The 12820-nt window shown below is 31.5% G+C and overlaps 1 protein-coding gene across 1 annotated transcript in view; it reads left to right on the top strand.

The window, feature by feature from the left end:
* The first annotated feature begins 1298 nt into the window (after positions 1–1298).
* The window catches only part of LOC124362286, a 53454-nt gene continuing 41932 nt past the window's right edge, over positions 1299–12820 (top strand). Inside the window, 3 exon segments of the mRNA XM_046816650.1 lie at positions 1299–1453; positions 6306–6472; positions 7491–7679. Coding sequence (XP_046672606.1) covers positions 6357–6472; positions 7491–7679 — 305 coding nt within the window. The 5' untranslated portion in view covers positions 1299–1453; positions 6306–6356.

Raw genomic sequence — 12820 nt, 5'->3', positions numbered from 1 at the left:
AATACTTAGGCACCAAAAGGGCTTAGTTTTTAGTATTTAGCTGAGTTATGTAATCAATTCTTTGTTTAAGATTTGTATTGCCAAGAGGTTGAAGGGAAAATGTGTTTTCGGACATTTGACACCGTTATATGTTACCAAATTAGAACACTACATTTTCAGGGATTGTAATACATCCTCTGACTATACAGTAGTTATATATTTTTAATATATAATGTATGAAGTATATATCTGAATAATGTGGTCAGCTTATGTAAGCAATGGGAGTGAATATGTTATATATATATATATATATATATATATATATATATATATATATATATATATATATATATATATATATATATATATATTCAGTGCCTTTAAGTTCTGATCAACATTTTCTCTAGCTTTTTGCTTCTCTTCGGCTAATTTCTCATCAGCGAATTTCTCATATATGCTTATGACGGTGGTTTCATCTTTATAGAATGTAAATGAAAAAAATAATTCACTATAACTCGCACGCACTAACGTTCAAATACATAAAGAACTATCAAATTAAACCATAGTCAGAATTAAACTCAGAATCAGTTTTTTTGCTATTGGATATGATTACAAGATATATTGTCATGAATTATGTTGTAGTAATAGGAGATAACATTTTTAATTGAATAAAGTGAATTAACATTTTAGCTTTGGTAAGAAGGGTTGATTCAATGTAAATGCTGAGTTTAACTCCAGTTCACCTTCCTATTAATACAACGTTTGGAATCTGATGCTGCCATACACAATGAGACTGATGAGACAATTAGAATACCTCCTCACCTAGATTACACTACATTTTGTTCAAGGTGTCTCTGATGTCAGAAATATGTAGAGTTCGCTTTGAGCTTCTTCGTTGTCGAGCCTTTTTTTACCTCTTTAGATTAACATGTCTTCGGATTCCAGGAGTTGTAACAGCGCCAGATTTTAGATCCTGCATTACGAGGAATGTGTCCTAGAGCTAAATTCAACATTGTCAAGTGAATTGAATTGTAACCAGCAGAAAACCTTTAGAATTCAAAGACGTAATTTAAAAAGAACAAACTAAAGTGGTTACTTGTCAAAATAAAATTTTGTAAACAAAGGTAAAAACTCAAACGTATGAATATTTACATATAGCATATATGTACTGTGGAGTAAATACACCTTTATTTTGTTTATAATTTTTATAATATAATAGAAGTATTCCCATACAGTTTGTTTGTTTGGTTATAATTTGAGCCTGCCTTTGATGACAAGTCCATGCAAAGAATAGAAAAAAGTGGTAATGGTAATGAAAGCCTGAAAGCTGGAGGTGTCAATCTGTCAATAGGTTCGGGTCGTCCGAAAATTGTATTCTTGCTTGTGAATTCTTGTTTTATTAAATTTTGGATACTTTTAATCAGCTACACTGTATTATGATATAATTTAATTTGTCTACGAACAAACATTTCCTGTGAGTTATTTAAAGTATTTTAAGTTCTGATTTACTAATATGAATAACTTTAGTCGTACTCCTTACCTCTTCTCAATCTGAAACTAACTCTAAAACTAAGTAGGTTAAACTAATAATATTTATGTTTCAAAGTTTTTCAGTATCTGCTACATATTATTTAAAACTCCTTCTTGTATCAAGATTTGTTACAAGTTATAAAAAACAACACTAATACTTAATTCACCGACCTTATCTGGATTTTGTGAGTCCAAGAACTTGGTTTACAGAATAGTTAAAAAATATATCTTAGAAAACTCAAATGTTGAGTACGTTTTTTATAGTAGTAACTTTTATTGTAAATGTTTACAAGTCCTATTTTGCAAGATTTGTTGATTTTTGTTAGTGGAAAATACTTAAACAGTGGGCTGCACATAAGTGTCCAACACTTAAATGATCGATATACATTATAAGTAAAGAATCCTATTTAATTACTTAATCCAACTTATGTTAGGTATTTGTATAAATGAAGTATGTAAAATAATGTAATGTTTTGGTGAATAAAAAACAATCTACGTGTATTTATAAATAAAAGAAATGAAACAGCATAAATTGACTTACTTTATTTTGAAAGATAAACATGTCACACAAATAAAACATGTATATAACCATTGACATGCTACCTTTACAGATTGGCAATATTAGTGGTAGTTAGAGGTAATTCATTGCTAACCTATTATCAGGATGGTGTTATTTCAGTAACAGCTGGGATAAATGATTTGGTGTTCTCACGATTTTCTGGTTTTAGGTTAGGCCTACTTGGTAACCAGTAGTTGCCGAAGCCATTTCGTGCAAGCAAGGAGATTAGAAATGGAAATATTACATTACGGAATGTTACTATGTGAAATTAGTAGGTTAAGATTAGGTTATGTTACTAGTAGTACCAAGGTTAAACATGGCCTTACCAAGCCTTTGAACGTGCCACCAAAGACCGCACTGATGGTCACGGTCATTTCTTATTGGTATTTTCTTGACCTCAAATCACGTCCTAGAACGTACAACATGATCTGACGACAGTGAAGTTAGAACAATTTGGGACATAATCTAAGGTGGGGAAAATAAGGTCAGAGTACGAGAAGTGGACCCGGTTTTATATCGCTTATTACACTCATCGATACTTCATATATCGATTAATAGAACTATCAATCGATGTCAACGTATCTAAAATAATAAAGTCACATGTTTCAAATTAATTGAAATAGTTTTAAAAATTACGTAATAAGGAACCATAACCATTAAACAAACGATAAAATTAAGACAGGTGACAGGAAAAATGTCATTTAAATTATAAAGAAAATGTAACAAAACAAACATCTTGAAACCGAGAAAGGCATACTAAGAGGATCTTTAAGTGTTTATTTGTTTAGTTTTCTGAAGCTATCTTTTTTATTTAAAAAAAGTTACTTATGGAACAATTTGTGTTCAGAATATGAAAATGTGTATACAGATGGTTTAGTTATTATTCAAATTAATTACTGTTGGTTGATCATATCAATGTGTATGATTATTAAATATTGTTTTTATAATTTTGATATAAAAATACGGATCCGCTTATCGTACTTTACCTGAAAATACCAGTCAGAAATGCCCCTGACCATCAGTTCTGGCTTCTTCGGCGCCATCCCGCACTTCTGATGGGATAAACAAAAATCCCTTAGATTAATACCCAAATTCAACTCAGCTCCCATGATCACATCTTGTAAAGGTTATATTTAACGTTTAATGTATATGATATGTATAGTCTAATAACTTTTAAGTTATTAGACTTTTTTACAGTACTCAATAATTGTGTTGAATAGTGAAAATTTGAATTAACCCATTTATAATTTTATCAGTTTGTTACATTTTAGTGAGTTAGTTAAATTTTTGTATACTAATATGTTACCGGAACATAAGTTCTCAACACATTATTGTAATAAGTTATTGACAAACAACAGTATATCTCATCTCTAGCGGCTATTGCTCAATTTCCATGCACATGATTTAACTTTGTTTGAATTAATTTATAACAATAATGTTGAACTGAATTACATTATAGACATGTAAAATTGCATTATAGTGAAGCTATATTTTTATATTACAAAATACACGTTTTAGATGATAGAAAATAAAACAACTTTGTTTATACTAAGTTTGAACAGCGTAGTACTTACTTAACAGGGTAAATATATCTGACCGCATTTAAATTGTTGTAATCGTGATTCATTATTATCGATCATTCGAGTGTTGGACGCTTATTACACTGCACCCAAAAAGTGTAAGGGATCGCAATATTTAAGAAAAATTGTGGGAAGACATAATACTTTTTTACTTTAAAAAAAATCATATCATAGATCAGATATGTATATATATATATATATATATATATATATATATATATATATATATATGTAAAATACCAACAAGGGCTCTTTTTGGATGCTATAAATCACACTTGCTGAAGTAATTGTTTGACTTTGCCAGAATGCTTTGTGATTTTCAATGGGCACAGGCAACACATTATTTGTTCCTATGATTTTTAGAGTAAGTCAATGTCCAAGTTGTAAATTTTTTTATTTGTAGAAAATTTTTCATTATTTGGTATATTTTGAACTCTGAAAAGCAGTTTACCCTCTCCCAGGCAATCGCTACGAATCGTCATGGCAGGGAGCCTGGCGCTAACGTCCGATCACCACAGATCGCCATCAAGTGCTTTATTATTTCTCTCTGCTTGTTTGCTGTCACCAAACGCCTACTTTTGGAGTTGCTAAAAGAAATATCTATTTGAAGTAATTGTTGTCCTTCTTCATTGCATGTTTTTTATGCCTAGAATCACCCTCCTATCAGTCATTACTAATGGTACAAAAACATAAACTGGACAACTCTATACATTAGTTCCAATTAAATATTTTGGCACTAGCGTACAGTAATCTGTCTGTTTACAGGTCAATGTCTGGCCGACCAGGAACAGTCACCCCTCTATCAGTTATGACTAATGGTAGAAAACATAAACTAGACATCCCTATACATTCCTTCCAATTAAATATTTTGGCTCTAGTGTACAGTAATCTGTTTAGAGGTTAATGTATGACCCAACCAGGAACAGTCAATCCACTATCAGTTATGACTAATGGTAGAAAACATAAACTAGACAACCCTATACATTCCTTCCAATTAAATATTTGGCTCTAGTGTACAGTAATCTGTTTACAGGTCAATGTCTGCCCCGACCAGGAGCAGTCAATCCTCTATCAGTTATGACTAATGGTAGATAACATAAACTGGACAACCCTATACATTCCTTCCAATTAAATATTTGGCTCTAGTGTACAGTAATCTGTTTACAGGTCAATGTCTGGCCCGACCAGGAACAGTCAATCCTCTATCAGTTATGACTAATGGTAGAAAACATAAACTAGACAACCCTATACATTCCTTCCAATTAAATATTTGGCTCTAGTGTACAGTAATCTGTTTACAGGTCAATGTCTGGCCCGACCAGGAACAATCAATCCTCTATCAGTTATGACTAATGGTAGATAACATAAACTGGACAACCATATACATTCCTTCCAATTAAATATTTGGCTCTAGTGTACAGTAATCTGTTTACAGGTTAATGTCTGGCCCGACCAGGAAGAGTCACCCCCCTATCAGTCATGACTAATGGTAGAAAACATAAACTAGACAACCCTATACATTCCTTCCAATTAAATATTTGGCTCTAGTGTACAGTAATCTGTTTACAGGTCAATGTTGTACACTGTTGGACACCTGACCAGGAACAATCAATCCTCTATCAGTTATGACTAATGGTAGATAACATAAACTGGACAACCCTATACATTCCTTCCAATTAAATATTTGGCTCTAGTGTACAGTAATCTGTTTACAGGTCAATGTCTGGCCCGACCAGGAACAATCAATCCTCTATCAGTTATGACTAATGGTAGATAACATAAACTGGACAACCCTATACATTCCTTCCAATTAAATATTTGGCTCTAGTGTACAGTAATCTGTTTACAGGTCAATGTCTGGCCCGACCAGGAACAGAGTCAATCCCCCCTATCAGTTATGACTAATGGTAGATAACATAAACTAGACAACCCTATACATTCCTTCCAATTAAATATTTGGCTCTAGTGTACAGTAATCTGTTTACAGGTCAATGCCTGGCCCGACCAGGAACAATCAATCCTCTATCAGTTATGACTAATGGTAGATAACATAAACTGGACAACCCTATACATTCCTTCCAATTAAATATTTGGCTCTAGTGTACAGTAATCTGTTTACAGGTCAATGCCTGGCCAGACCAGGAACAATCAATCCTCTATCAGTTATGACTAATGGTAGATAACATAAACTGGACAACCCTATACATTCCTTCCAATTAAATATTTGGCTCTAGTGTACAGTAATCTGTTTACAGGTCAATGTCTGGCCCGACCAGGAAGAGTCACCCCCCTATCAGTTATGACTAATGGTAGATAACATAAACTGGACAACCCTATACATTCCTTCCAATTAAATATTTGGCTCTAGTGTACAGTAATCTGTTTACAGGTCAATGTCTGGCCCGACCAGGAACAGTCAATCCTCTATCAGTTATGACTAATGGTAGATAACATAAACTAGACAACCCTATACATTCCTTCCAATTAAATATTTGGCTCTAGTGTACAGTAATCTGTTTACAGGTCAATGTCTGGCCCGACCAGGAACAGTCAATCCTCTATCAGTTATGACTAATGGTAGATAACATAAACTGGACAACCCTATACATTCCTTCCAATTAAATATTTGGCTCTAGTGTACAGTAATCTGTTTACAGGTTAATGTCTGGCCCGACCAGGAAGAGTCACCCCCCTATCAGTCATGACTAATGGCAGAAAACATAAACTGGACAACCCTATACTTTCCCTCCAATGAAAGATGCATTGCAGAGTTTGAAATCCTAAATGAAAAACTTGAAGTTCAGTTAAAAGCTGATTTGAAAAAGTAAGTTTTTGAATTAATAGAACAATTTCCGTTTTAGGTTTACAATGTGTTTTGATAAAAATTAATACTCTTTCTCTTAAAGACATATATGTGAAGAATTTAATGTGGTAGGTATGCATTTAAATCAAGAGCAGACATGTGTTATTGTTACTATTTATGTTTATTTTTAAATAATATAATATATTGGAACATTATAGTTCTCTTTTAAAATAGTTTAGGTTTGTTAGCGAACATTCAGTACAATAATAAAATTTTATTTGAACTGTGTCATTAGGATGTAATAACTTGATTTTTTTGAAGTTTGGTATTCACTATTCACAATGTGTTGATTTAATTAAGTGAATGTCAATTATTGCTAACCTACATTCATATATTATGTATTACACAACTTTTCAACTGATGTTTATAATGTTTTTGCAATATAGAAACTGTTGATTTGAAGTAATTAATAAAACTGTTGACTTAATATATACAGCAAAAAAGTTTAAGAACAAAATTTTAAAATATAAAGATTTTTGTAAAAATTTTAAATATTCTTGTAACAAGAATAAATGAGAATAAATTAATAACTTGAATTTGGAGCAAATTTAATGTCACATACTAAGTTTTACATCAGAGCGTGTTCTTACCTTAACTGCATTACTGATAAACTTTTTTAGGCTCAGTCCAAGGTAAAACTAATTTAAAATTAAAAAATTACTGAAATAAGTTTTAGGAATTTTTCAATTTTAAATTAGTTTTACCTTGGACTGAGTCTAAAAATGTTTATCAGTAATGCAGTTAAGGTAAGAACACTTATTTCACTTATTGTACTTATTGAACTTATTTCAGTAGGGACTATAAGATATAGCTCTAAAACTAAACAATTAATAATAATAAACCTTAAGTCCAGTCAGCTTATATATTTAAATTTGTATGTTAGTGACACATGGCAAATTTTAATGTCTTAATTATAAATATATAATATACTTTCTTTAGTTGATTTTGTTTCTATTCTTGATGAAATACATATTTTTAGGATATACACAGAGTCCTTGTACACAGATTTGGAAATAGCTTTTGACAATGGATCGATTCAAACACATAGTAGTTTGTTAAAGTCAAGAGCACCTAGATTCTTCTCAGAGCTGTGCCCAAAACTCGGCTCTGCACCGACAGTGGTGGTGCTGACTAGGGCTGACCAGTTATCTGTTGAATCTTTTGTGAGGTATATGCAAGATCTAGAAGGCTGTGCTCATCAGTAGTGTGTTCGCACCTTGCCTGATGCTGATGCATGCCAATTATGTTCTCCTTTTCATGACTTGATTACATTACTTGTGTTATTTGTTGCGTAACAGAGTTCTATTGTTTTGCATGTACTGTGTGTTTTTTCAGTATAGATAATTTAATGTTATTTAGTTTGATATTATTTTAGATAGTTTAAAATTTAATATTTATTGATGAATATTTGGATTGTTTTGTAATCAGATAATTGTCATAAATCAAGATAATATTCTAATATTAAAACATATTCTACTACTGAAGAGGTTCAAATGAACAATTGAACCTTGTTCGAGTACAAAATATACGTTTCCAAATTAATATATTCTAAATACGTTTTCAGTGATGATGTAAAACACACACACACACACACACACACACACACACACACACACACACACACACACACACACACACACACACACACACACATATATATATAATAGACTCTACACATTTTTAAGCAGATTTATACATTTATCGTTGATTTGGGCTTTATTTTTGTCTTTATCTTTTACACTAAAAATCAAACAAAAATATTTTTCTCATATTATTTTTGAAAATTGTTGTTTTTAATATAAAACTGGCTGTTACAAAATTCTTTTCCTAAAATTATTAAAAGTAATAGGAAGTGTGTGCAACTGGAACTGTACCGACATTGGATTAATATCTTTTTTGAAAATGATCACTCGAAGAGCATGTTTTGTTTAAAACCGTTATTTTTATTACAATCATATAAAAGAACTGATTTTCATTTCATTAATAGCAATAAAACAAAAGGGATGTTATGTTTGATGGAACTCTAATTTAATACATACCTATAATAGATAATTCTTTACTCTCCATATGGCAAAAAATATGCAAATTTTTTTTGAAATGTTTTTCAATGACAACATTATGTTACTTTACTCTTAACATTTTTAATGCCTCTAAAGAATTGCTCGGCTTTTACCAAGAGTGCCAGATAAAACCAAGTGGTTTATACGTAAAATTCCAAGTTGTTTTTCAAATCTAAAGACATTACAGAAAATAATTATCTTAACCCTTTTACTGCCGACGTCCGACATATCGGACGTCGGCATTTTTGCCGAAAACGCCAACGTCCGATATGTCGGACGTCTGTTTTTTTTATTGTTACTGGCTACTGTTATGTTCAAATGCCGAAATATTCGGTATTCTGGTTGTTTAGGAGGAAAGGATAATGAAAGAAGCCATTTGAAGAACTTTGGATTTCTATTTTCGTCGTCTTTGACTAGAATTGACGAACTACCTAGACAGCTGTCAAAACCAGATGATCGGGTTAGATTACTGAAATCTTCGTTCATTGTTGTTGTTTACAATGTTATCGAAAGTTTTTTTGAAGTGTTACTTTTGTTGATCAAGGATAAAATGAGTAAAAGAGTTACATCTAACTCTCCTGTGAGTGAGGGAACAATAATTAACAGTCTAATCGATGGTGGTGTACAAGTGCAAGACGAACTGAGTGACAATTTCCTTCAGAATTTGTCAGATTCAGATGCCGAGAACGATTCTGATATTAGTGTTAGGGCTATTGATGACAATCAAAGTGATGTGGATGACACTGATGACGATCCTGACTTTATCTTACCATCAGATAATGAGGAGTTATTAGATAGTGAGGGGGATGTGGCACAGATAAGTTTACCTTCAACTTCCACTGGTAGGCCTAGAGGAGGCCTACCAGTTTTGGGAAAATCCTCATAGTGCAGCTATGTTTCAAGGTAGCACCTTCAAATTTGGTATATGTTCTAAGCAATTGCTCTAGTTTATAATGATATCATGCTCAAAATTTTAGTATAATTTTAAAAAATAAACTATCAGATGCCAAACACAATTTTTTATTTTTTTTATTTTTTTTTTATTTACATAATTTTTAAAATTAAATAATGAGTTTGTTTCGAATTAAAATTTCTTTTTATTACTTGAAAAACAGCATTTAAATACGAGTAAATAAAGTAAAAATTAATGCAAATCTAATGAAAAATAAAAAAGATACAGCATTTTTTTGTAAATGAATGCACAACAGCGATTTTCCCCCTTGGCAATTTTGACTGGTACGATAAAAAAATGGCCGGCAGTAAAAGGGTTAAGTAATTATGTACGCAGATTGATAGCATATCTTTACTGTATGATTATTGAGCTCTTCTGTACGTAATATCTTCATCATATTTTACCAATACCATATAATTTTGAATGTGTATAATGCAGTTCATAAGAAAAGATATTGTGATTGATAAGTGTTTTCACTACAAGTACATTATGGAATAAAGTCCTTAATATTAAGTTTACAAAGCAGCAACATGAGATGTTTCAGAAATATATCAATCTTTTATGATTGAATTGTTGATCTCGAATTCAGATTCAATAACTGAAATGGTTAAACGAAGAGCATGTAAAAAATAATACAAAGTTTAAATTGAATTTCTTATAACATAAAATGCTACATTAATTACACTTATTTTGGTTTTAGTGAGATTTTAGAATTAGTATGGGACGAATCAGTAATTAACTAATTTGTTTTGTTTTTATTATATGGTAAGAATAACTTTAGATCTGAATTTGACATGTTAGCAATTAATTGGCTCTTATGGACACAATAGTCAGTTGGGCTGATCAGTAAGTCATGTTTGCAAGAAAGGGAGCTTCCAGTACAGGTTCATGTAGGCATATTCCTTTCAATCGAGAACAAGGCAGGAAGAGCCCACATCATGTTGCAGAGTTGTACAGCTATTGTTGAGATTAGAGCGAATAGCGGCATGAGTCATGTAGGCCCCAGAACTTTTGGCAATATATGTAATTTATTAATTAAAATATCTAATCTTAACTCGCTAGGTTTGGATAGGGGGAATCTAGTGACAGGTTCACACTAAACTTGTAATAATTAGTTGTCCGAAAATTATGATCTTCTGTTTTCGATGCCATAAAGTTTTATAATATTGGTATCGTGAGCTTTCATGGTTTTCACTCCTATAGATTAATCCTAACCAGTAATTAATTTAATGTAAATTTTCTATATTGTGAGCCATTCAAGTAACAGAGTAAACCACCCTTGCTTGGACAACAATCAGTATTATGATGGAATCAAGAACCTTCACCAACATGATCAGAAAATTTAATTAGTAATAGTTATTTTAAACTAGCACATACCCGTGACTGCACCCTTAATTTCTATGTAACATTCCATGGATTTAAAAGCTCCCACTATTTCATTAACACATGAACTATTTTAGATCAATTCAGAGGAATTCCAAAGTCAAAGTTCATAGTTTTCTTAATTATAGCACTTGTGATTTAATACGATAGGGTCCTATGATATTTTTGAAATGGAATTAGTCATACATCAGGTACCCATTTTTAGTGTTAATAATTTGTACCAGGTTAATCAAAGTTTCTAGTAATTTTTATTTCATTTTGCACTTTTAGTTGTAATTACTTGTATTTCCAATGCAAAACTGGAATTTACTATTTTGCCTTGAGAAACATAACAATAATGAATAATTAATTCAATTTATTTAGTAATCCACCTAGAGTAATTTTTTAAAAACCTCAAAATTTGAAAAATTTATTAGTCAAACTACCCTCTAAACTACCCTCTGATGAACTAAAATTGAATTTAAACAAACCTTTTAGCTGTGAACCTTGTTATAAACCTTGCTGCAAAATATTCAATTTAATAACAAATTCAAAAAAATTCTGTAGTAATACAACAAAAAGAAACTATCTAATAATTGATCAAATGACATGTTAATCCAGCAATGTCATTTAACAATTGTCATATAAAAACTTTCCAAAAGACATTGGTTAGACAATCAATTGCACATTAGAATGAACAAAAATCGCAGCGATACAAACCTTAAAATTAAATCCAATTCTATTTCGGCCCATGCAATTGAGCAAAAAAAAAAAAACAATCCTATGAATGTTTTCTTTAAAAAGTATTAACCAAATTCAAAATCTGCATAAACTTAACCCTTTGAGGTCTCAATAAAAATTGCTTCGACTGTCCTCAGGTCGTATTTAATTTCTGTTAGTTTACAGTTCTTTGACAATACACAAATGCAAGTTTTAAATCCCTTTTTCTGCAACTTTTTTATTTTTTTCTCTTTATATATCAATGTAAATAATCTAAAAAGAATGTTTACATTATTTTATAGTCTTTTTTTATAACTTTAAGTAACATTTAAAAAATATAAAAAAGAAGTATAAAAATACAAAAACATAATTTTTATTTTTTATACATATGTAATAAACCAAAATTACATGAATACAGGTGAAAAGGCACTAGGATCTCATCAGATACATGTTATTCATTATATAATATTATATATAATACTTTATTATATTATAATTTTGCCTTAGTCCAGCCCTAGGCCTACTTTGGGTAACATGTCTAGCTCTTCCTCTTAGTCTACTAGTTTGTAGCCTAGGCCTAACTCTATTATTTGCATCTCCTTGTCCTACTTCTATCACATTATCCACGAATTGATCAAATTCTTCCCCATCATTACCTAGTTTCCAACTAAACACATCACTTTCGTCGTCTAGGTTACCGTCATTTACCACAATGTTTTCAAAAGAATTTTCATGATTCAACTAACAATCACTATCACGGTCTTCTTCAATAATCTGTTTTTCATTTTGGATACTAATTTCACTAAAAATACTATCACAATCATCTAATTCATCTAATATTTCGTCATCGTCTGTAAAACTTGTACTTGGACCAGCCATATTTGTAAACACGGCGCAAGTGCAGACGTCAGTTGTATTGGTCTTCTATTTTCACTTCCAATGCCTCCTATATCGTGAATAAAGATCGACGTAGCATTCACGTAACCAAAATAGAAGTCCAAAGTACCAAATAACTCAAATACCGAACAGCAATAGGTTAGAAATGGACAAACAAGCAGTGACATTATCCGGTCGACCTATTGTCGACATGCGAGCGTTCAGCGAAACTGCCGCGGTCGACCTATAGTCGACGACGACCGACCGCAAAGGGTTAACATTAATCATTTAGAAAATAGCTCATCAGATGGTCCTACAAACTAAACATCCAAATGGTCT

The sequence above is a fragment of the Homalodisca vitripennis genome, chromosome 1, assembly GCF_021130785.1.
Source record: "Homalodisca vitripennis isolate AUS2020 chromosome 1, UT_GWSS_2.1, whole genome shotgun sequence".
NCBI lineage: Eukaryota > Metazoa > Arthropoda > Insecta > Hemiptera > Cicadellidae > Homalodisca > Homalodisca vitripennis.
This window is presented reverse-complemented; position numbering and strand designations above follow the sequence as displayed.